Source organism: Abramis brama, assembly GCF_963993115.1.
Source record: "Abramis brama genome assembly, chromosome: 5".
Lineage (NCBI taxonomy): Eukaryota > Metazoa > Chordata > Actinopteri > Cypriniformes > Leuciscidae > Abramis > Abramis brama.
The window spans coordinates 22789205-22816536 of record NC_139967.1 but is presented as its reverse complement, the minus strand read 5'-3'; the positions used below and the strand labels follow the sequence as shown (position 1 = coordinate 22816536).

At 37.8% G+C, this 27332-nt stretch overlaps 1 protein-coding gene across 1 annotated transcript in view; it reads right to left on the bottom strand.

The window, feature by feature from the left end:
* The window catches only part of ar (androgen receptor), a 125233-nt gene extending 107834 nt beyond the window's left edge, over nucleotides 1-17399 (bottom strand). The window contains exon 1 of the mRNA XM_084114364.1: nucleotides 15147-17399. Within this exon, the coding sequence (XP_083970490.1) occupies nucleotides 15147-16537 (1391 nt within the window). The 5' untranslated portion in view covers nucleotides 16538-17399. The remainder of the gene's footprint in view (nucleotides 1-15146) is intronic.
* Between the last annotated feature and the right edge of the window lie 9933 nt (nucleotides 17400-27332).

Below are 27332 nucleotides of genomic sequence, written 5' to 3'. Positions count from 1 at the left end.
CCAGTTTACCAAAACCGTAATATTTTGTGTAAGTAAGCGGTGCGTGAAAATACACACGAAGCGGCCTGTAGAACACAAAAGTGTGTTAAACTTGAAGATGTGGAAGAAATAAAGCCAGCAGACACAACATTAAATATCATCTGCAGAATGTAGATGATACATTCCGTTCGTTGGTGGAAGAATGTGAACATGTGGATGGAATAAAACCATCGTAACATTTCTCTGCCGATTGTCTGCACGCTTCAACTCTCAATGAACTGCACAACAACTCCTGATGTAACATCCAATGAAATGATTTGGCAGTTTGACGGTCTTGCATTACACTGTGGATTTAAATGTGACGCATGAATTGAAGTTATTTTAATACATTTTACGTTGTTACGTTTCATGCAAATAATGTTTTTGAATTTATTTGACATGATAACTTTTTGTGTCATTTTTGAGGACTGATCAGGATAATTTTAATAATTCATTAAATAATTCATAATATTTTGACAGCCCAAAGGGCTGCAGTCCACATGGCAGCGGGCCATTAAAGTACCATTGATGGGAAAAGTGTATTAGTACAGTAGGTGCATTGGAGTGTATTAGGAATAAATAAAACTTCTGATCAAGTATGTGAATTTCTTTCACCATATCAAACTGACCATATGTTGTTTTCTTTATTTGTCATAATTACATCTCTTTACTTTTGTAACTACTTTCTATATGTACTGTATGTAAAGCTGCTTTGCATGAAAAGCGCTGTAGAAATAAATTTGAATTGAATTAAACAATGCCTGATAATCAAATTATTGAAAAGGTAAAGGTCATAATTATAAAACTTACTTCATGATTATGAATTATAATTTTTTTGCACCTCAAAACAAATTTCCTGTAAACTTTTATCTATACTATTTTATACTCAACAAGTAGAACTCAAATACAGTATATTGTATTGTATATTTAATCATAACAGGTCAACAGTAGTCTGGCTATCACCAGACCAAGCTCAACCTTTTAAGATTGAACATTAGTCTGGGGAGTCTGCTCTGTATTTTCTCTACAAATGACTCTGTACACAATTGGACAGTCACTTCAACCAATCAGACCAACGATCCGGGTGACGTACTTTGCAGCGAAAACTCCAGGCAGGAAACGTGTCAACAAATATGTTGGTTTGTAGCATTGATCAGCGGTTTGCAGAAGCAGCAATGGCATCAAGCGATTTTTGCAGGTTGTGCAAAAAAAAATCATGAAAGTGAGTGGTATTTACACCCACTCGAGCGATTTGTTTGCTAAACTAAAGAAGCCATTGAGCATTGTCGAGAGGTTAAAATGAATTGGATTGGATTAAACCCGCCAATAGCACGCTAGGTGGATAAGCCAGTTTGTGATTGGTCCCCGCAGATTTGTAACGGAAGCAGGATAGAAGACTGTACAGGTTTGCAGCCTGAGCTGCAAGGTGAAATCAAATCGCCGGCAGATCGGGCTGGGTTTACCCAGTCTAGGTCAATAGAAGATTCAACAAAAATAAATGACTGAAGTAGTAATTTAACAAATGAAATCATTTTATTTGCAAATTGCTCATTGTCAAATTTGCGCTGTAGGCAAAAGTTGTGTTTGGAAATTCTGCCCTTACAGCACATGTTAGCAGAAACAAACTAGATGCTTCAGTTCATACCTCACATTTTCTTTGGTTTGCACAAAAACAAAGTCTCATCTTAAAAGATTACATAGCATCAGATTTGAAATATATGGTGAGACTTGTGTCTTTAGCTGCAATGAGCTTCTAGACTCTAAAGTTTTCCCTTTGAGAAATGTGCCAAATCTGCAACACAGATTCCCAAAAGTGTGCACTGTAGCGAGTTCAGTTGTTTAGCAAAAGTACAGCAAAACCGATTGTTGGTGGATTCCATTTCACAGCCCGTGAATGTAAGGTGAGGAGAGATTGACTTATCAAACATATACAAAAACTGCTCCCTCCACTGAACAAACATCCTGTAGCCTATATTTAAGCCTATGTTAAAATCACATTATTACAATCCTTCAGACCCATTTAGGGGGTGAAGGAACAAACAAATATCAATACACAGAATGTGATCCTTATGCATCGCTTTCTGCCAGGACTTTTATGTGCTTTTCTCAAACCACTGAAGTGACGTCGACATATGGGTTAGCAGTAGCATGAGCCGTCAGGCAGTGTTATTTAAATAAACTCCTGATGTACTTACAAACTTTCCAATGCCTCGTTTTATGAGTACAGAACATATTTGTACTACTGCATAAGTTTGGTACCATTCCGGGCATTATTAGTGGGGTAATTTACGAAATACAACCTTGGATCCGTTAGCGCCTGCACTAAGCCAAGATATAAGGCTGATATATCTAAATAAGCTCTAACTTTAATAATGTTCAACCAAGGGAAAAAAGGCTTCTGGGGGGTGTTTGGCTCAAGATCATGGTGCAAAGGACCCTAGGTTGATTTTACTCCGAACCATCCCTTTAAGAGCAGGCGCTCTTGTACCATGGCGGACTGCAATTATAACGGTGGATTTGCCAGGCGCACACCAGGAGTGGTTCACAGCCGAGGAGACCGACATTCTCATCAGGGTCGTAAAAGACAAAGAAGTGACATTGTATGGGGATGGGAGGAACCCACCCAAATTAGCTTCGGTTAAACAGGCGTATAATAATTTGGATAAATGTGTAAGCTAGATTTATAACTATTTTTCACTTCTTCATGGACACCACAATGATTTCCCTCGTGTGGTAATTTTCCTTGTAATTATGTATGGTTTGCAAAAATGTGTACTGCTGCGTCTGTGAGAGAAGCAAAGTGTATGCGCGTTGTGCGCACACAACATAATGGCCAAGCATGCGCCCTTAAAATAGCATCTGAATAACGTGCCACTGACTTTAGACCAGGTTTTTCCTGGTCTGTGGCGGAATTGTTTTCTAAAACTGCAAAATAGCACCAGGAAACATTTGCACCGGAACACGCCTCCTCTTTTCGCTGAACCGCCCCCGGGAGCGCAAATTCATTCCCTAATTTACAGACGTGGTGCGTCTATGGAGGGAAAAGTCTGCTGTGCGTAGATCGGGTGCAAAATAGGAATGATACATGCATCGGTGTACAAAGTCAATTGCGCTGGGTACAAGATAGGGCCCAATAGATGGTTTAGAACTTTTTAATATTTATTGCACAGACCACAACTGGCCAACAAATGGTTTAGAACTTTTTAATATTTATTGCACAGACCACAACTGGCCAACAAATAAGTCTAAAAATAAATTATGCTTCTTAAGAAATGTACCAAAAATGAATAAATTATAATAAATTGAAATGATAAAACTGATAAAACAATTTAACAAGAAGTGCTCTCAATATAATACTGAACAATGTACCAAAATAAATAATAATAATAATAAATTATAATATTTTGGGCTTTTATTTTTATAACCTACAGAGAACGTCATCATCAGAGCCATTTAAGCCAAATTCTAGGCGTGTTTGCCGCACGTGTTCACAACCTGTCAAACAAAGATGTTTTCTGGGAACGTTCCCTGCAGGTTATTATGGGGTTTTATTTTATAATCTAAACAGAACCTCAGAACGTTCCCTGCAGGTTATTTTTAGATTTTATTTTTATAACCATGTAAACGTTAAAATTAAAACGTTGCAGATGATTCCAGTAGGCTTCAGAGATTATTCTAATGCTGTAATTTATTTATAAACAAACTATATAATGCTCGGACACCCTCGGTCTCTCTCACGCACTGTCGGTGTTCACTTCACTTTTGTCCAGTCTGGCGCCTCATAAATAATAAATATAGTAACGCCGCATTTTATTGTCAGTAACGGTAAAGGCGTTGTAACGGGGGAAAACATTCATTATTCATTTGATTACACATTACTAAAAAAAATAATTATTATTATTATTACATTTCAGATTAATATATTTGTTTTCCTTAAAATTTTAATTAACAGTAACTTAAAGTTTGAATGATGTCCTGTATAAACAAAATGACAGAGTATGTTTTTATGTTTCCACTGTTCGATCGTGTCCGCGCCTCACACACGCACATATATATATATATATATATATTAGGGCTGTCAAAGTTAGCGCGTTAATAACGCGTTAACGCAAAATCATATTAACGGCACTAATTTTTTTAACGGGCGATTAACGCAGCGCATATTTTCTGTTTGACCCGTGGCCCAACCCCTAGTTGGAGAAATGGAGATACACAGTGTTGGCAACTTAGCGACATTGCAGACCCCTTTAGCGATTTTTTTTCCTTCAACAAAGCGCACAAACCTTATTTAGTTTCTGAGAATCTACCATAATCTATTGATTATGATTATCATGATTATGATATATTGATTATCGGTACCCGCTGGTACTGCTCTCTCAGCGCGCGCCTCTCTCTCTCTCTCTTTCTCTCTCTCTCTCTCTGCGTCTCGCGCGGAGGAGCAGCGCTTTAATTCAGTTAAACAGATATTATGTTGCTTCTCTAATTTTACAAATATACACGGATATTGTCTTTAGCTTATGTGTATTTGATTTCACCAGACGACGGCTCGATTATCAGAATTTTTGTGCAGATTAACGTCTTGGAAGGGAGAGCTGGTATGTTTATTGGGTCGCGTTTCAGTCACCATTTCAAATTCATTCCGTTGTTTGACAACAGAAACAGTAAAATATACTGAGAATTTAGCTTCATCAAAATGGGCACAGAGAGAGACAAACTACAATGTAATAATACATGCTAAATGTACATTTGACTGCCCTGTCATGCAAAAATCTAAACATTTTTTTGTTAGTAAATTGCTCAGTGCAAAGAAAGAGAAGTAATGGGAACATGGTATTTCTTTGTTCTTTCTACATGTGTCTAATAGACATGAACAAGTTCTTTGAAAAAACATCTATGACCTTTGAAACATGTCTCGTCTTCATGCTCTATTGACTATGGTTTCAATAATAAACATACATTTGCATAAAGCATCTATTTATCCATGCCCATGTTGATTAGAGTATTACAAACTTGAAAAGTATTAATTTAAGGTATATTTAGAACAAATAAAAAAAATGTGCGATTAATCACGAGTTAACTCACGACAATCATGCGATTAATCGATTAAAAATTTTAATCCATTGACAGCCCTAATATATATATATATATATATATATATATATATACAGTGCAATGCATAAGTTAATACACCCATGCTAAAGTTGACTAAAAAGAGGAATAAAAAATCATATTTTGGAAATTGAACTTAATGCCATACCTAGAGATTGGCATGGGGTACTTTCCATAAGATCATCTCTCAATGCAAATCTAGCTTTTAGGCTAACTGAAATAAAACCATGCCAATCTCTAGGTATGGTGAATGCTATGTGATGATGTGGGGCTATTTTAATTCCAAAGGCCAAGGGAACTTTATCAGGATGCATAGTATCCTAAAAATTAATTTAAAAAAAATACTTAAAAATAAAAATCTGCCTGCCTCTATGGGAATTTAACATAGGGGTGTACACACTTATGCACCATGTATTTTAAGGAAGAACATTTATTTATTTACGATACATTATTCATTCACAAAGAAAATTGGTGTCCTAAAAGGTTGGATTTTTCCTAATTTTTTAAATTAAGGCATTAAGTTCAATTTCCAAAATATGATTTTTTATTCCTCTTTTTAGTCAACTTTAGCATGGGTGTATTAACTTATGCATTGCACTGTATATATATATATATATATATATATATATATATATATATATATATATATATAAGATACGATTTTGTTCACAAATATTGAACATTGAACATTGAACAAATATTGAACATATTGTTCACAATGAGAGTATATTTAGAGTAAAACATTTTTGTCACTGGAAAGCAACATTTGGCCTGCAACATTTGACCAAAAAAGTGTAAAAACTAACGTTGTTGCTTTGGCAGTACTCAGGGAAGGAGACAAGACATATCAATGGGGGAGAGGCTTCACTACACTGAATAAACAGCTATTGTGAACAAATAGCTTATCATTTAATACAGTACAGTGCTCTTTGCTCGCTTTCTGTTTATAACCCATATACTGTTTGGGTAAAAGTTTTGTTTTCATGCTGCTCAGTACACTGCAAAGTTTCTGGATTTGCAACTGTACTTAAAGGCGTGACTGAATCCGAAAATGCAATAATTGACAGTGATATAAGCTTAGCAACAGAAGGACAAAACAATTTGTGTGTCAAAATAGATGTGCATTAACTATTTTTTCACTTTATCTTTCTATAAACAATGTTTACTTATAAACATTTGATGGTAAAATGCTGTTTAAATGTATTATTTACTTATAATTATTATCATCATAATAACCTAATTTAATATTTAGTTAATTAGTTAGTAAATTAAATAGTAAAATAGTTCCAACAGTTTTTGCTATGGTACCCAAATTGGTACAGAGAACCATTAAAATTTTACTGGTATTGGTACCGACTACTGGAATTTTGGTACCATGACAAACCTACTTAGAAGCTGTTATGGACTTTGTTCATGTAAGCACATTTGCCTGCAGAGCATACATAGACTGATTAGACAGCCAATCCTGAAACAATAATTCAATTCAATGGCTAATAATCAAGGGAATATGGTCTCAATCATATTGATAAGTTACCTAATATAACAGAGACGGTTTTGAATCTGATCAAGCTATCACTACAACCTCTAACACAAAGCAGCAACAGAAAGATAGTGGTTAAGTACAGAACAAGGCATCTGATGTCAAAGGTGTATACCCATTTTTTTGTCAGAATCATCTAAACAACCAAGACAAATGCAAATTGCAGCCTTTCATATGGATCATCACCTGCTTGATTATGGGGTGCTGCCAAGAGTTTCACCATTTAGTCCATTATTTGCCTGTAATGAGAGTGTGAGGCGGGGCTAATTTGCGTATCTATGGATCCATGTACTAAATGAAGCAAGGGTGTAGAGTTACATTCAAGGTATTTAAGACATGAAGACTTTTTTTTTCCACAGGAAAAAAAACATTTAATTATGTAATTTTGGTGATCAAATATGAGTTTTAAGGGATAATTACAGGGGGACTTTAATACCAGGTGTAAACAGGGCTTTAGGAGCATATATTTCGTACCTCAAGTACCTCAAATCAAGTAGGCTACCTCAAAAATACAATGCTGTTTGAATCACCATAAATTAGAAACAGTATCCAGGGACTGCTGCATAGATAATAGACATAATTGTTTCTCTTTTTTAATGTATCTGTATGTTCGTTAAATTGTGATCGGCTAAGATAAAATGACAGTTCAACAACAGGAAACATCTTTAAGACAATTTGGTTTCTTAGACTAGACTACATCTTAATTTGTGTTTTAATTTTGTAGGGTAATGAATACAAATGTTCTACACATAGCAATAGCTCTTATAAAAGCTTATATAACTTCATATTGTGGTGTTAATGTCACAATGCAATTGCAATTGCAAAGTCAACAGGAAATGGCATTCACAGCCCATTTTATTCCCATATTGTGATTTCCAGGATAATAAATGAGAAAAAATTTCACTGGATTGGGAAAAGTTGTTTCTACATGATTTTTCAGAGGCAGAACAGTTATTATGTTTTTATGAAAGATTACGAACTTCTTTATGAAAGATTAAAAAACTTCAAAGAAGGTCATATGCATATGGTTTCATGTGACAAGGTTGCTGTGTCGTGTTTCCAGAGAGCCTGTGCTGTTGATGGCAGTGACGGCTGGTAGGCTACTACTTGTTTTATAATATAAAAAAGGGCAATATTCCAGAGACAAGTTTATAAACCTACACATTACCAGATCGAACACAAACAGAGGATTGAAAGCCTAATCTCCAGTGAACATGCAGATGATTTTTCCGCAGCAAACAGCGCACATTATGCTCTTTACTGACTCCCACTGAAACACGACATACAGGAGGCACCCAAAACAAAATTATTACAATTATGTCATTATTTAATCATCCTTTTGTCATTACATAGCCATCAATTGTGTCAGATGTACTGAATGAACATGTAAATGACCTTTCAGGCTTCAGTGGAGAGGAAGATCAGATTTTCTTTCTATAATAATAATAATAATAATTTGTTACATTTATATAGCGCTTTTCTGGGTATTCAAAACACTTTACATATGGAAGGGGGGGAATCTCCTCAACCACAACCAATGTGCAGCATCCACCTTGATAATGTGACGGCAGCCATATTGCTCCATAACGCCCACCACACACCAGCTATTTCTCACACAAAGCTTTTTTTAAATTATTGTTTGACAGACACTGTCATGTCAGTATGAACTCTCATTGCATAAGAAAGAGCTTTATAAAGATTTTTCAAAAATTCTCCTTTTGTTTTCCAAAGAAATAAACATAGGGGTTTGAAACGCCATGAGGGTGAATAAATAATGACGACAAGCATGTTATTATTTTTTTCATTTTTCTGTCATCATTTACTCACCCTCATATTGTTCCAAACCTGTATAACTTCCTTCATACTTCATCTGTGGAAGAGAAAAGAATGTTGAAGTCTAGAAAACACTGGACCCCACTGATTTTCATTGTATGGACATATCAAAAACATGTTTTAAAATACACTTTGTGTTCCACAGAAGAAAGAAAGTCATAGAGGTTTAAAACGACATGGCATAATTTTCATTGTTGGGTGAACTATCCCTTTAAACAATTATTTGTTCTGAGCACTGCCAGTGTCCTGTATGCCTAGCACTGTAGTTCATCACATAAGACACTTTAAATATGACTGTTAATAAGCAACGTGATCTCATAATAATGATTACATATTTGTATCAAGGTTCTCTACCACATATACTTATGTTTGCATACACTGTGAAACGTGAAATGTATTTGAACAACTTTCCAAACGTACTAATGTGTACAAATTCATATTCAAGAATAGTGAAATCATGGCATAAATTATTTCATTCTATTTGGATGGTTTTATATAGGCCTTAGTGGTCCCCTAATACTGTATCTGAAGTCTCTTTCCCGAAATTCAGCCTTGGTGCAGAATTACAGGCACTACAAGCCAGTCCCACAATGAGCCAAGCGCTAATGTTTACAGTGGATGTATCGCAATGGCTCGTAGACACGCAGTCGTTCAAGCTTTCCAGTTTGACAGAATCTGATCCGGATGGAGAAGCACCTGCAAGTTGCAACTCAGCGGATACAGCAGGACGTCTCCGAATGGTTATTTTAAAATAATGGGTCTGGATACGGTAGGGCTGGGCGGTATATCGAGTTTGTACAATATAATATATCGATATATTTTTTTGAAACGATATGGAATGAGGCAATACCGTTTATATCAATACAGTAGTTTGATACGAGCACATCTGAAAAATAGCGGTGCATAATACAATTTGTCCTAAACATGACATAAGCTTATATTAAGGGCTTCAAAATAACTGGTAAGATATAGTTAACAAGTTTAAAGCAGCTTGCTCTGTCAGATGCTCTGGCAGATACTGTTGCTGACTGACAGACAAATACTTGCGCTGTTTAATGCGTTTGAGATGTGGTGCTTTTCTCAGTGCTTAACTGACATTTCACAGGTGGGTCATTCCTGGTATGCGGTGACATTTTGGCTTCATAAGTGTTGGGAAAAAAAGTACATTATTTTCATGTTTTTAGCATTCTACCAAAATAGTGCCATGTTTAACTATAAGGAATACATATAGGTCAAGCTCAGGGGACTCAAAAAATAATAATTATGGGTAGACTGTTCAGACACTGTCCATGACAATATTCCACCCTGTTAGGGACATATACATAGTTATCAAAACATGTTAATAATTTAAATGTTAAACAATAATGTCCCTTATATATGTCCCTTATGCCATCTTATAAAAAAATTTCTTCTTGAAACAAGCAAAACAATTTTTGATGAATAGTATATGTCTTGATTATTAAAAACAGGTACTTTTTGTGCCCATTTTTGCAAATAGGATGGTAAATAGCATAAAAAAAATTGGCTCAAAAACATATATATGCTGTTAGTGCTCCTCACCTCACAAAATAAGACAAAAGACATTTAACGTTGCTGTCAAATTATTATTTAAAATGACTTGTCTAACAGGGTGGGAAGGAGCATAACAGGGTGGAACGGAGTATGACAGGGTGAATCACCAGTGTTAACAGGTTCAGTGGATGAGCTTTTTGTCATTATACGTCCTCCATGGTTTGCCATCAGTAATGTGTGGAACTGCACCTATATAATATTGATTCAAAACAATAAAAAAAAAATCCAAATTTCCTTTCTTAAATTCCTTAACAAAAACAAGGATCTGCATCTCTCTTTGCCCTGTAGCGACGCTGCATCTCAGCTGGAGTAAGTGGTGGTGCCATTTCCTAACAAATATTTTTATATTATAATAATTTCACAGTTACAAATCACTGATACTAATACTGGTACTGATGTTTCTATGAAAATAATTTTTTACATTATAAACATTCACATTACAGTATAACTGTGATCAATTTCAACATTTATAAGGCTTTAAAAATAACTTTAATCTTAAGAAAAATGGTTCTAAACAGTACCATATTAGGATTGACAATAGAACCATAAAATACATTAAAAACGCAATATAGAATCACAAGTTACAGTAATCAATTTTATCCGTGCGCTGTAATCCAAATCTTCAGACTCTGAGGAACAGACCCAAATTCCAGCCTTTATTCAGCGATCTTCATCTCCATTCTCAGCAGTGACCGCAAACATCAAGTCCTGGACTCGTTATAAATTCAGAAATTGTCACCTCAATAAGCTTTACGATATGATATTAAAGTTTGTTTGCTCCCGGGTGCACACTGTGTGATTTATAATAGTCCTTTACGATTGTTCCTTGTCAGACTGTATGAACATGATCATCGCTGTAAGCCATGTCACACTGTAAGATATCAGTTGTCATTAATGTCAGACAGTCAAGACGCGTTAAAAACGGACGCACACAATAAAACTCGTCCAAAGTTTTACATCATCAATCAATGACACGTTCGGTGACAGTGAGATGCATTACATGCAGGATTGAAATGGTGGCTACAAAGAAATCTTTAATTATGTTACCAAAACTTTTATTTTGGTCATGGTGTCTTGAAAAACAAAGACAATTTGGTCGTCGTATGAGAAGTCACGCTGCAGAACTGCGAGTCAAATCTTCTGACACTGCCAGAATTTGTAACATTTTATCGCAACAGTCATTAATCGGCTGTCGGTGAATATGTCAAACTAAATATGGCTTGGGTTCTCACTGTACGATTTTGGCAACGATTTGGCCGTCTTAGACAAATTTTGTAAATCCTAAAAGATTCCTCTGATCCTAGGCTAAAATTTGAAGTCTTTGGTCGTTAGTTTGACACGTTCACCTACAGCCGATTAATGACCGCTGCGATCTAATTTTACCTCCTGCAGTGTGACTACTCCTACGACGACCGTCAAAATTGTCTTTGTTTTTCGAGACAAGCCATGACCAAAATTAGCATTAGAGATTTGTAATTCAGATCACGGTCACCTAACGTGTCATTGATTAATGATGTAAAACTCCGGATGAGTTTTCTTGTGTGCGTCCGTTTTAAGTCTGACATCTATGACAACTCAGATCTACGGTGTGACATGGATCACATCGGGTTTCATGTTCGTACAGTCTGACAAGAAACAATCGTAAAGGACTAATATAAATCGCACAGTGTGCACCCGGCTTTAGTCACAGATTGCGACATGCCGTGTTTCGGTAGATGTGCGTTTGAATGAGAAATGTGTGCCTTAACAGAGTGGATCGGAATATGATTTTCAGCAATTAATAACTTAATTTGTGCTCTGTACCTCATACAAAAACGTCATTTGGACTACTTTTGGTACCGTTTTTGACATTTTTGTAAAAAATAAATTGCTTGTTCTATCCAGACTGGACTATTGTAATGCTCTGCTGGCTGGTCTTCCAGCTTGCATTGTCAAACCTCTGTAACTGATCAAAAATTCTGCAGCTAGAGTGGTCTTTAATGAGCCGAAGAGAGCACACATCACACCTCTCCTCACAAAACTGCACTGGTTGCCAGTTGCCACTCGCATCAAATTCAAGTCACTGACGTTTGCCTGAACAACCACTGGCTATGCTCCCTTTTACCTAAACTCACTGCTTCAGACTTATGTGCCATTCAGAAACTTGCGCTCTGCAAGCGAACGTCGTCTTGTGGTGCCATCTCAAAGAGGCACTAAATCTCTTTCTCTGACCTTTACCATGACTGTTCCCTGCTGGTGGAATGATCTGCCTAACTCAAGCAGAGCTGCTGAGTCCGTGGCCATTTTCAAGAAACGGCTGAAGACGCATCTTTTTCGGCAGCACTTGATCCAGTAATACTAACACTTTCTCTTCTATTCCATTTATTAAAAAAAAAATGTTTTTTTACAAGTACTGCGTTAGATTAAACTGAGAAGGGTCACAGCACTTGTATATTGTTGTCCTACTGTTAGTTTAACTGCTTCTATTGTTCTCATTTGTAAGTCGCTTTGGATAAAAGCGTCTGCAAAATTAATAAATGTAAATTACTGTGATTGCATTTGTCTGTCTGTAATTTTTCTTTATAGCAACATATTTTAAAGAAATGTTTACGGGTAGGTTTAGAGGTGGGATTAGCAGCTCAAAATAGATTTTTCTTTATTCTATATTGTTGCTAAAATTTAAATAATATAAATAAAAGGTTTCTATAAAACGGTAAAAGTGCAACTACATAAATATAAAGAATCGTAAATATTTTGTTTCATTAGCTGTAAATACGTAATAATTTTTACATTTTAAATGTTGTCAATACGTCTATATTGTACATTTCAGAATCTATCCCAACATACAAAAATGCACGTTTTTTACTTGTAAGTGTTAATAAACGTTATTACGTACTAATAAACATTGAGACCAGGCTGAAATAAGAACACTGACACAACAGAGGGTTCTCAGAACTCTAGTGCAATGGGGTTACAGTGAAATCTTTTATGGTTCTTGGTACAAGCCCCATGTGATGTTCCACTAGAACGCTTTGTAAAGAACCTTTGCCTTATTTGGAATGATGTTTAACCAGAACTAAATTTGACCAAGGTGTACTTAAGATTATTACATAACAGAGACATGCGTACACACAAACTCTTTTCACAAGCCCACCCCTCTCTCCCTTTTTGTCCGTTTCTTCAGACAAATCAAATATGTACAACTAACTCGGCTATCTTCAGTGGTCATCCAACCTTTGAGAGTTTGTCTTTTTATGCACCATCCATTCATCAAACTCAATGCTTATTAAAACGATCAGTGTTTTGAAAGAAAAAATCACCTTAAAATACATTTGGTGGTAAAGCAGACTACCATTACAAACTATTAATACTGTACATATGAGTGCGAACAATTCCAACTAAAATAAATACAATTTACCCCTCAAAATTTATTGTGGTATTAACAGACCACTTTTTCCGCCTGAATGTGGCTTTGTGTTCTAAGACTCATGTTCAGAAGATGTATTATGTGTGATATCAGGTCAAGACCAAAGTCTCTCACACTTTCACTCATTATTTGGGTCTGTGTGTGCCAGTTTCATGTTCTGGCTGGTGTCTGAAACTATGTATTTTTTCCAAAAGATCAAAAACCCCAAAGATTCAAAGGTTAAACACACAACTAAGCTCAAATTACTTTTAGGAGAGAAAAAAAATGCCTCAGATTGAACTACCAAACTCTCGCTCAGATTCTTTAGACAAATACAGAGATACCGTTTCTAATTTTCTCAGTACTCAGAGTTTTAGGTAGTTTCATTTCAGTCTCCCACATATTTTCTTATCATAGTCCTGCTTTTGTTCCAGCCAGCACAGGTCGTCTGACTGCGTTTTTTAGAACAGCTAAACTGTCAACTGTCAGCCTTCAGTCAAGTCAAACTAGATTTATTTACTGTACATATAGAGCATGTTGTAAAACCACAAATGTTGACACTTTGAGATATCAAAACAACAACCTATTAAGGAAAAAGTAAAAAATTCCTAACCTGTCAGAGGAGCTTAAGCAATGAAATTTAGGTAAAGCCTGTCAATTTAAAAGCATAACCCGACAGTTGGACCAGTGTGTCGGTGTGTGAATCAAAATGTGCCGTTTCCATGTATAGTCTGTGAGTGATCAAATGTGTGAATGACTGAGAAATAGAATGAGAATACAGCGAAGATCAATGATAGGAGTTCTGAGGCATTTGGACACAACCGTGTGGGGTTGCCTTGATGGCAGTATCCCTGGAACCCAGCAACCCTGAGGGAGGAGGCTGGCCTCTGTGTTAGAGATTTGGATACTGTATTAATGTGTTCAGCTGTCTCTGGTTTATTGGCAGACAAAGAGAGGAACTTCAAGCAAATTAACACTTCCTCTCGGAATTATAAATTTACTTTCGTGCTAATGGCCCTGAGGCTAACTGATTTTGATCCATTAATAGCAATCTTATAATGAACATACAGAACTGAAACGTCACAAGAAACCAGGGGTCCGTGTGAACGTACTACACAGGGTGAAGATATTTAAAACAAAGACTTTTCTCTAAAGTGTATCTAACTATTTGAATGAACATATTTAAACTAATATTATTCTCAGCCACCCAGGGATCACAGCATAATATAATATAATATAATATAATATAATATAATATAATATAATATTCATATTTAATTACAGTTAGCCTATTAAATGTTATCAAAAAAAAAAAAACATACTGTGGTCCCTGGGTCTGTACAGGTTGAAAATATCTGGGTCTGTACAGGTTGAAAATCCCTAAACAACTTAATTATATGCCCTCCAAATAAGTTTTTCAAAATGCCCATACAACACGTGCATTATTTCTTGATCATTTCGGTTATGTGTTAATTTATCAACTTCAAATAAATATATAAATAATTTCTACAAGTCGGACTAACTCTTTAATTGTCCTCTATATGGTCGCATTGCGGGGTAGCCTACAATGACGCACGTATTATTTTATTTCATTGTTCAAACGCCATTCAGTATGTGCTATTTCTTAACTTTCTCAACAAAGTTATTGGTTGTAGCCAAAGAAAAAGGAAAAGCAGTGCCCCTTCTTACCTGCCATCTGTTAACGATGTTACATCCAGCCATTCGCCCATCTCGTTTTTTACGCGGGGCACGTTAGGGTACGGGGGACGGGCCAACATCCCGACCGGGTACCACTGTTCGGGCGGAGGTCGCTCCCGCGCAACCAGAGACCCGCTTTGGCCGTACTCGTATGGGTTACAAATAAACGGCGTTTCATGGCCAGTAGCGTAAGTGGTCCTCTGTTTTGGAGGCCCGTACTGACCGTTAGAGTCATCAGCGTACCTATGCGGGTACACCCAGGTGTCATTCAGTTCACGGGGCATCATCTCTGCCTTAATTTTGGCGTTATAGTGATTCACGTAATTCTCCACAGGCCCCGTAAACTCCCCGGACATCGCCGAGCTTTGGCTCGGTCCGTTTTCGAACTCCGGGTGGACGAAATGGGCCATGCTCGCGGGCAACAGTTGTTCGAACTGGCACGAAGCCGCGTGCGTCGCGTCCATATCCGGTGCTGTCCTCGCTGCCGTACCTTCTGATCTCAGGTTGGCAATGTCCCCGGACATGCTGGCGAACTCATGCACCTCCTGCACACCTGATGTTAAGTGTGATCTAGACGCGTTGCTGTACTGCAAGGTTGTCACCTCACCTGCTAGGTCGCCACTTTTAAACATCCCGAGCACTTTGTCCCTGCCTCGCAGCTCTAAGCCTCTGTCTCTCTGTCCCGTCGCGAGAGCGTACTCTCTGTCTTTCGCTCCTTCCTCAGGTTCGCTCACTGAGCAGTCGAGCAAAGGCAAATACATTTCATCACTACTATTTTCAGTGGTCAGGGGCGGTGGTGGCGGTGCATGGTGCGGTCCCATCTCGCCTAGTTCGCTGGACTCCATAGCTAAGCCCAAAGACACGGACACGGCTCTGCACAGCTCTCGCGCTGTCTCCGAAATGGTGCTGCTGCTGCTGCATGCGCGACTACTACTCGCCACACTTGCGTCACGGCCCGAGCCCAACTCGCGCTTGTGAACTTCAGCTGCACCGTAGCCCTTCTGTCCGCTCTCAGCCCCCCGAAGGAAACCTGCGCGACTGCCGCTGCTTTCGGTGGCGTCTGCGCGGCCCGAGCCGCTAGATGAAAGAGATGTGTCGCTTTTGCTTCCTGTGGAACTCTTGAGAAAATTAATACGGCTTGCCGCTGCCTGTATCACCGAACTCGTACTCTCGTACTCTTTTTCGGGGCAGCATATTATTCCTCTGCGGGGGGACAGCTTGCTTAAACGCATGTCCCTCGACGCGGTCTGCAGGAAGCCGCACTTCTTGGAGCTAGAAATGTCCAAACTCTCGGTGTTACTCGCTCTCTTGGCGCGCACGTTTTGAAAAACGCTTTGGTAAGATCCGTGAAAAACTGCGTCTGGGGACTCGCAAGCGTCCATCAACCCGAACGGAACCTCAATAGTCTAGAAACAGTACAACACACAACCCGTGAGGGTTTAAAGGTGACTCACCGCAACAAGTTCATCGACGAAATACTTAGAAAAAGTTCCAGTCAGACAGACAAGACGGAGCTGCGCAGGGCGAGAGTGTGTAAGCAAAAAAATAATCAAACGAACGCTCGTGTAATCGCAGAGGACACGCATAGGCGGCTCTTAATAAACGTCAACGACAAAAGTTTTCCGAAAATGCACGCCGACAACCGTTTGGGGCATCCGATCATCAGAGCGTCAAGTCAGACACGTCTTATCCATAAATGAGCGGATGAGAAAGTGAACCAGTCCGGGGCCCGGGGGAGGGAATTTCTCTCCGCTGCTCGAGTAGTTTTCCGTCTACCTTGAGAACAAGCGATAAGATTTTGCGCTGTCTGTTTTCAATCATCAATCCGAGCCGAAGCGGCTGTTGCTACAGTACTCTGGGCGCATCATAACAGCCTACACTTTCCTCTTTTAAGTAGCCTAATTACAGCCCTTTTTTTCTCGTGTCAGGTACTCTCCTGGGTACAATCGCAGGTAATATTGCTGTGTCACGGTGTTTTGTCGGGGTAAGCAGTAATTTTACGGAGAGTTTGCTCGGGAAAGTCCTTGAGCGCTTTAACTGTCAGGACTAAATAATACAGTCACAGGAACGGCGCCAGTTATACGGGTAGCCTAAATAAGAGCTCACTGCAAATAAGACCAGGGGATCACAACTCACTTTAAAAGTATTAAAATAAAACACTGATGATGTATAGCCTATAAATATCATAGGTTTAAAATAGGTGAAAAATAGGCTACAATGAAATCAATGAGCTCCACGGTGCTCTATGAGAAACTGCACGTGCGCACTTTATAGGGGGGCTTTATTACTGAGCACACACTAAATACACAATGGGACTGTTAAATCCACAAAATAAGCCACTTGAAGAGCAAAATAGATTGTTGGCTATTTTTTTTTTAAGGAGATGGCAGTATTTAACCTTGCTGCAGTAGGCTAAATGTTCCTGTCTGGACATTTAATGTCAATTAAATTAAATATGAAATCACATGAAATTATTTTATGTGTGTATTTTAACGGACAGTTTTATTAAATTAGACTACAGAATTGAATTAATTAGGATCATTTAGTTTTGTAAACATTTCAAATGTCATCAGAGAGGATGTGAATTTTTCAATTGAGATGGGAATTTGAAATATGGGGAATGTGACTGACTCAATAAAATGAGAAAGAGAAAGAGTCAGAATGTGGTGGATAAATTAACTTTGCAGCCTATAAATCCATGAAATCACTATCTTTTTACTTGGACTGTTGTTCCTTTGATAAAGGCAAGGCATCACTCTAACGTTTTCATTCAGAAGATGAGCAACATAACATGACAATAATTATATCTTAAGGGTAATGCAACTGTGGGGTCCTGAGGTGGCTTCTCATTCACATCCAGCCATGAGGACCGGTTTAATCAAAATACCACGGTACTACAAGTAATATATTATTATAATCCTAGAACTTTTTTGACTGCAAAGGCAATCACATTTCTTAATTACCCTTAAACTTCCTGTGACCTTTATTATTTCATTTGTTAGAAGGTTCAGAGGATGCTATGGTCCTCAGTGAAATAAGGCTATTCATTATTAATTCCTGTTGTCAGCTGCCTCAAAACTGATCACATTGCAACAAAGGTCTCAGTCATGTCAAATGTTGTCACACACAAAATGATTTCCTTGCATAAACGATGCCCTATAAGCAAGAGTTAAGAGAAGCCTTCACATAAGCGACGAGCATGCCACATATGCAATGCAGAGAAAGGATATTGCATTTGCAGCCCTGAATTGTCATGAACGCTGTTTGATTTGAATGAGGAATGCTGCAGTGAAGTGTTTGAGGTTATTATTCAGAATGAATTGGTCAGAATCCAAAATGAGGGATGGAAGTTGAGAGGGCTGTTGTTCGGTTCGGTTTTGGCCTGAGATTGGCTTAGTTGAAGGGAAAGTGCTCAGTTGTGTTGTTTATCAGTTGAGTCTGAAATGGTTTTTGTTTATCATGTCTCATCATCACATTTTTTATTTATCATTAGGAATCGGCGTTCTAACAATCCCTCGCTTCTTTTTGCTTTATCCCATCCGCTCGAGTGCGTGTCCGCATGTGTGTGTAGCACCTGTTGCTTAGTAACTGAAATTCCACATATACTCTAAGCATTACAGCAAAGTGCATACCATTTATTCTGTTTAAAAAGAAATCTTATATTTATCTGAAATAGTTTTGAGGGTTATGTAGACCTGCTAATATTATGTTAAAAGAATATTCCAGATTCTGTAGGCCCCTACAAGTTAAGTTTTTAAAAAAAATTAAAATTCTTGGTTACAGTGAGGCACCAGAAGTGAAAGGGACTGTAATGAAGTTAGTTGTTGTGGGAAGAAAGAGGCGGGAACCGGCGAACGTTCACAAACACTATAATAAAAACCGAATTAGGCGAACTTTGAAAACTCATTACAAGTAACTTGAGTTACATAATCAGACTTTTTTTTCAAGTATCTAGTAAAGTAACGCATTACTTTTAAAAATTTCAACAAAATATCTGAGTTACTTTTTCAGATAAGTAACGAATAAGTACAAATAAGGCATTGTGTTTAAACATGACAGTTACTGTAGTTCTAGACTAAATGTGAACGTGCATTTTTTTTATTCGATTTTTTTATTCTATTTAGATTTTTTTTTTATCAAGTAAATGTTAAACTTTTTTCTCCTGCATCCTATTCTTCCGTTATCCAGAATGGCAGCGCAGCTGAAAGGTTTGCTTGAGCTACGTCCTCTACTGTACACGCATGAATTTGCATTTCCTTCAGCCCGAGGCTTTTGGTTTGAAATTAAATTTGAAATTCACTTTACATTCGGCCAAAAATATAACTTTTTTGTTATAAAAAAACAAGCCCAGCCCAGCCCAGGTGAAAAAAAGTAACGTAACAAATTACTTTTCTAAAAAAAAAGTAACTGAGAAGTGCAATTAGTTACTTTTTAAGGGAGTAACACAATATTGTAATACATTACTTTTCAAAGTTACTTTCCCCAACACTGCTGACGACTGCCGCACAAAACATAAACACAACGCACAGTCCAGGCCTGGTCCTATGGAGGCAGATTAGTCTCAAATATAAATCACGCAAAAAACATGATTCACAAATGCGTAGACAATTTCACATGCATGAAACCTAATTTGAGACTAATCTGCTTCCATATGGTCCTCTCTCATCCTTCACTGTCGTCGCTCCTTATGCTTCCGAAGCTCCTCCGTGAGAGATACGAGACCACTGCAGGTGACGCTCACCAGCGTCGCCGTTCTTTCACGGACCCTGGCCTCGTCCTGCTTGCCACAGGGACCAATCAATAAACTTTAAAATACACTGTTTCACACAGACATAAAGAATATGCTCGATTTTAGTGTGGGAAAAAAAATCCAAATTACAACTTTGTTGCATTAATAACTTAACATCTAAAACCCTAAAACGGTTATAAAAATAAACAAATTTATAGATCAAATAAACACTCATTTTACCAGGAGAACTAATTTAAGTGATTTGATAAAAGTCTGTGTTTGTTTTGTGCTCTGTGATATAAGTGAAAAAACATTTAATTGAAACTCCTTATAGGTCAGATTAAATTTTGCATTACAAACTGATAGCAGACAGACAGTAAAGAGCCACTAAGGTGAATGTGCGTATGTTTTTAAGTGCCTATAAAGCAGTTTTTGAGGTTGCTGGTGTTCCTTCATCCCCAAGGACCAGTCCAACGCTTACCTTAAATATTCTGATAAATGAGGCAATCTCTCTCTTTCTACATTTCACCTATACTAGGTAAATAGGCCAGTATTGTCGCAAGATTTTTTAAATCTTTGAACGGATTGGCGCCTACTTATCTGTCGAGCGTTAAATCTAAACTAAAAACTCATTTGTTTTCTTTGGATTTTAATGTATTATAGAGATTACTATAATCTCTTTTGATTGTTTTGTTATGTTTTGAATGTTGTTATGTGTGTCAAAGTAAAGCACTTTGGTCAACTTAAGCCGGGGACACACTTAACAACTGTAAGGCCGATAATGAATGTAATTTCATACTTATGACTGATCATGCCCAAACGCACTGAGTCAGAGACAGTTGTGTTCAGTCGGTGTTCACAGTTCGGTGTTTAAAATCTGCTCCGGTCTTTGGAAATGGTCTGTAAGTGTGTTCAGTTCAGTCTTAGAATGTTTCAGCTAGTCGTTAAGTGTGTCCCTGGAATAAGTTGTTTTAAAATGTGCTTTAGAAATAAATTTGACATTGACATAGACTAGCCTACTTTTTGTCAAGGTTTAGAATTTATTTTTTTATTTATTTTTTAGTGTCAGTTTTTGCATTAATATTACTACAGTCAAAACTGAACACAGAGAAAGACATTTTGTTACGCATACTGCAACCAACCTGATTTCAACCTCTTATTTGAGACTTCTGGCTCAATTATTTCCATATTGTTACAGCCACACCAGTTCATTTAGTTCAGTGTGTAATAATAATGTATTGTATTATGTTATGCTTTTCTATTCCAGTGGGGACTTGTTTCACCGTGGGGATATAAATTGAGGTCCCCATGCGGAAACAAGCTTCTTAAATCATACAGAATTTTTTTGAAAATGTAAAAAGAAAGTTTTCTGTGATGGGTAGGTTTAGGGTTAGGGTTAGTGTAAAGGGACAGAATATACAGTTTGTACAGTTTAAAAAACATTACGTCTATGGAGGGTCCCCACAAAGATAGTGTCTGTGAGAGTGTGTTTGAGTAGGTGTGTCTGTTTTGTTCTCTCAGTGTTTTAGATTGTAACCTCTTCCTTCCCAAGTGAAAAATAAATATACTAAAATGTATTTGAAATACATTTAGCCTATTTAATGCTAAGTATACTACCAATACGTTTACATATTTATGTACTTAATATAAATACTCTTGTACTTTTAGTATACTAAATTGGTATACTTGAAGTCTGCTAAATTAGAACAACTAATTTTGTGCCTAATTGTGGTCAACACAAGTACGGCTATTTTGTTTTTACAACCATTTAGCTTTTTTGAATCAAGTACATTATCTTTTTTGGGGGGTCTAAAATGACCGAACAATACCAGAGGGTTAAAATTTTCTTCACACTTTAAAAAACAAACAAACAATAAAATCATTCTTTTAAGAGCTGTTGACTGAAAAACAGTTCAGGCATCAATGCTAAAACCACTGTTTTGGAATCTTTATTTCTAAGAGTGCATTCACATACACATTTATAACTGAAGAGAACTTTGGAAAGTTTCACAAGTTCACACCTACAAATAATCAGAGTAAAGAGAATGTGTATTTGGCTGCTGTCCGAGTAGAGGGCTCCGAGCTCGGAATTTGCTCCAAACCCAGAGGACTCCCCCGTATCCCTGGCTGGGGTAGTAACCAGCCGAGAGTGAGGAGTCAGGGTGATGGAGGGATGCAGAAAACTGTTGAGGAACATATGGTGAGTCGGCTATATATATAGGCCTCCTCTCGGTCTGATTGGATAGATCATTTGAATGTGTTCCTCCCAAACTTTGTTAATAAAACATCAAGTGAGTGCGAGTGCAAGAGAAAAAGTAAAGCAATGTTTCTCAAGGCTAAGCGTGTAGTTGAAGTCTCCATTTTTTTAATTTAACGTTACAAAAAGACAGCACAAAGGGGAGGGTTTGTTATTTTTCCATCTATGGCTCTGCCTAAAAACTGCATGTTTAAGACTTTTTAACAGAGAAAGGAGTAAAGAACAAAAGACACATGATACACAACCACCTTTAGGCTTCTCTAACCTCTCTCCTTGTCAAGCTTTCATTTACAAGAAAACACTTACACATTCCAATCTAGTCACAGAGAGGAAAAGAGAGATAATTAAGCAGACTGAGAGACAAATGGAGACCCTAACAAGCTGGATAAGTAGGCTACATCATTTTCTGTGGTGTCAATGCCATGCCAAGAAATGAGATTTAACATCTGTCAGTGAGATGTGGTCTGCACTAATCAATGAGGCTGGGTGTTTCATTACGTGCATCCTGTGTGTGAGAGCATGTGTGTATGAGGCCTAAAAAATGAATGGCCTTCTGCTTAAATAATTAAATTATAAAAATTAATTTCACTTGATCATATCATATCATTCTCTACATTTCTCCCATGTACCAGAGTGCGATCACTTCAACCTTTGGCTTTGATTCATGTACGTTTGGGAGAGCTGTCAGAGCGGGTGAGGTAAATGACTGTTTATATTCTGCCTGCTCTGTGGTCAGTGGAAGTTATTGGCTTAAGCTCTGCTCACACTTTCATGCCATGCCATTTGTTGTTGCTTAGTTGGAGTAGGCTACAACAACTCCTCTGAATAAGAGTTGAACAGTTTCCTCACAAAGCAGCAATACACCTGCAATAGTGATGCGCGGGTCGGCTTTTTTTCCAACCCGCGGGTCCCGCTTTTATGAAATTATTTGGCCCGCCCCAGCCCACCACTGTATCTATTTTTACAACCCGCCCCGCACCCGCGATCATTAAATAGACATACTAGGCATTGTAATGTAAATGAAAACAGCCTTTATTTCAGCCTGAAAGTGCTTGGAAACATCGCCATGTAAACTGGCAATAACAGACGATTCTGAATATGAACCATAAATCAGGTCATATTAATAAGATAATGATTTAAACATTTTCAATATTTACAATGCAGTGTTTGTATTCATCTAATTCATCATTCACCTTTTTTTCTTTTAATTATGTAAAATCCCGACCTCAATTTCTCCCGCACCTCATCTTCCATCTTATTTCTCCGTCTTTGTTGTTGTGGCTGGCGGCGGGAGCTGCTTGGCGCGAGCTGCTTTGCGCGAGCTGTGTCACGTGACGCCAAAGGTTTGGGGAAATCACGCAAGTTGCATTGCTACGGCCTTATCAAAGAACCTACTAAAATATGATTAGATTGATATTCCCAAATATTTAATATAGGCTGGACATTGCATGCAACATATATGGATTTTTATTTTATTTTGTTTTTAATGACCCGCCCCAACCCGCCCCGCAAATAAAGTGACAATTTCTTTACCCGCCCCAACCCGACCCAACCCGACCCGCGCATCACTAACCTGCAAGTTAACTTTTTTTGTGTGTTTTTCGGCTTGCACGACTGTTCAATCATTAAAGCTCTGCAACCGATGCAAAATTTCCACAATCGGGTCACATAACGGCTGTTTTAACTTTTTATCATGGAGCTTTACGGTCATCAGGTTTTTTTTCTTTCTGTTGATCTCATCCTATTAAAATGTATGATGTGTTGGCCACAATTGTCTCATTTTGACAGTTAATAAAACATCCAGTAAGGCTGGTTTCAGTTCCGTAACACTGGTTAAAAGACAACAGCAACGCTATAGCACTGACAAATTTATGTATTTCTAAAAATAACCTGTTTTTGATATGGACTGAGCTCAAGGACAATTTGGCATGTTTTTACTTTCTCTGCTTCCAAAATAAACCAGCAGAGTCATATCTGATTGAAGTTCATAAGTTCAGTTGTTTCTGGGACAGACACCGAGCAAGACTGAGGTTTTATATGTCCATTTGGGTTTTTATTGAATGTTTATATAACAGAATCCAAGGTTTTATATAATTGGATGGGTTTTGTTTTACGTTTATACCTTGAAGATATGTCAGTTGAAAGGTTCAAGTGAGACACACTCAAGTAAAAATGGCCTACACATGAAATCTCTTCAAAGTGTGCGATGGAAATTGTGTCTATAATGATAAGCAACTAATCACTGTCATTATGTGAATCAAGGCAACACATTTAGTGGTGGAAATTCACACTCAATTCTTGCATCAATTCTTACTCACCCTCATGTTGTTCAAAACTATAAAATAAGATATTTTAAAGCATGTTTCAACTGTTTTTGAAAGTGGGGTCCAAAATAACATCGGACCCTATTGACTTTCATTGTGTGGACACAATTTTTTTTTACATCTTCTTTTGTGCACAGAAGAAAGAAAGTCAGGTTTGGAAGTCAGTTATTGAGAGAGAGAAAAAGCAAATGCTTAGTAAAAATAAAAGTATGCTTTCTTTATGGTCCTTTTTTGTTCAATGTTGTTTTGCTCATTATGTCTATGCTGCTGGTCTGAGGCAAATCCCTCGAGGAAGACTCTAGTTCTGTGAGTAACGCTGATGTTTTTCGGGGCTCTTATGCCACTTTTCATAGTTTTTCCTCTGTCAACAGCAGGTGCATGGAGATGTCCCTGCGGCCGCATCAACTACCGTCATCAAGGATAAATTAGCTATCATATTCATGCCACTTATATTTTAATATGCCCTTGTAACTGTACTAATAATTAAGATTCATAACTGGGTCTTCAGACGTCTTTCTCTCTCCAGGTGGTTGAAGTTTTCTTATCTGAACTATTCCTGATTCTGGCTCTTCTCTACGGCCTTCATATTTAAAACTCCCACTAACACACACACACACACACACACACACACACACACACACACACACACACACACACACACACACACACACACACATATTACATTGCATTACATTTAATCATTTAGCAGACACTTTTATCCAAAGCAACTTACAAAAGCGGAGAGCAATAGAAGCAATCAAACCAACAATAGGGCAACAATAGTGCTGTGACTAGTCCCAGTTAGTCTAGCACAGTACAAGGTAGCAAGGTTTTTTTAATAAATAACAAAAAATAAATAGATATAATAGAAATAGAATAGAATAATAAGTGTTAGTATTAATGGGTCAAGTCAAGTGTTGAAAAAAAAGAAAAAAAAGATGCGTCTTCAGCCGTTTCTTGAAAATGGCAAAAGACTCAGCAGTTTGGGTTGAGCTCAGGTCATTCCACCAGCTTGGAACTGTCAAGGTAAAGGTCTGTGAAAGTGATTTTGTGCCTCTTTGGGATGACACCACAAGGCGCAGTTCACACACACACACACACGTATTACATTGCCTGTTCTAGCACATAAGTCTGAAGTAGTGAGTTTATGTATAGGGATGCAGAGTCAATGGTTGTTTCTGTAGGCAAACATCAGTGCCTTGAATTTGATGCGAGGGGCAATTGGCAACCAGTGCAATTTTATGAGGAGAGGTGTGATGTGCGCTCTGTTCAGCTCAATAAAGACCACTCTTGCTGCAGCATTCTGGATCAGCTGCAGAGGCCTGCCAAAAGAGCATTACAATAGTCCAGTCTAGATAGAACAACAGCTTGGACAAGGAGTTGTGTAGCATGCTCCTATAAGAAGCGCCTAATGTTGTATAAGGCAAATCTGCGGGACCGGGCAGTTCTAGCAAAGTGGTCTGTGAAAGGTTCCTGTCTGTCCTCCAAACTTGCGACCATAGTTGGCTAACGATGCTTTTGGAAAACGCACCTCTTGATAGAGTTATGGTTGACGAACTTAGCTGAATGGAGAAGTTGAGAGGAAGTATTGGGTTAGCTGAGACCACAATAAATTTTGTCTTCGCAAGGCTGAGTTGAAGGTGCTGGTCCTTCATCCAGCAAGAAATGTCTGTCAGACAGGCCGAGATGTGAGCAGCTACCGTCGGATCATCTGGCTGGAATGTATATGCTCAGACAAGCATACATGCCTTCATTTAGGCATGGTCCTAAAAATTCAAGCACTTCGGTGTGATATTTACAAAAGTTTCTTTGCTCTAATCAGTCAAATTGTACTTTTGCTATCCTGTTGTCTGAAGTTTGTCATTATGGACTCTGTCTGGGACACCTTCATAGAACAACATCTGTCTTAGACTTAAATATAAGGTTGGACGTCAATGCGCATTTTAGAGGTCAGAGCAAATCTACACTTCTGATAAGAATGTGTGTGAAGTGGAAGAGGACAGGAACAGGCTGAGATAAGATTCAGGGATGAGGTGATCACACATTTTTGTCCACGACAGCACTCACGAGTCACAACAACAATGACCAAAATACTGGTCTCCTTTTGACAGGTGAGAGGGTTCTGTTAATATAACATCCTGTTGTTCTATTTTAGTTGCTTAAGATCGGTTAAGGGACAAAACAACCCATGCAAAACACTGTCTCTGACCTGATAGAGTTCAGACACAATAACCCTGAAAAAATATGTCATGCACTCTCTAACACTTTCTCTATCTGTTTTTTTTTTCTTCCTTTGCCAAAACCACTACGGCTAACTATGCAAGGCTAAAGTGCCCTCCTACTCCCTCAATCTCTAACACATATACCAGTTTCTGCAGTTATTTTTTCATTATCACATACCACACAAAACACTTTTCAATTGGCTTAGGATTTATTTAATCGTTCGTGTGATAATTGTAGAGAAAATGATCATAGGCACTGCTCGGGGGCTCGGGCACAGAAAAATATGGGAAAGCACACACGGAAAAACACATGTCCTGGCACGTCATAATACTCACAATTCTACCGTTATATTTAAAATGACAACCTGACACAAATGCTTGTCCTTTCTTGGGTTTTTTTTTTTTTGCACGATGATAAATTGCATTTTACGTAATTAATTCCAAAATCATCAGTAAGAGAACAACTCACAACAACACTCATGGAGAGAATATGCGTTTTTGTTTGGTTGGTAATGTTTTTGCAGTCCATGCATTTCTATTTGTAATACACAAATAACTTTTGTGTAATGAATTCATCAAGTGCACCATCACACAGAGAGAAAGGCAGTACTCTTGAAAAACGAACATATATAATTGATTGTTGAG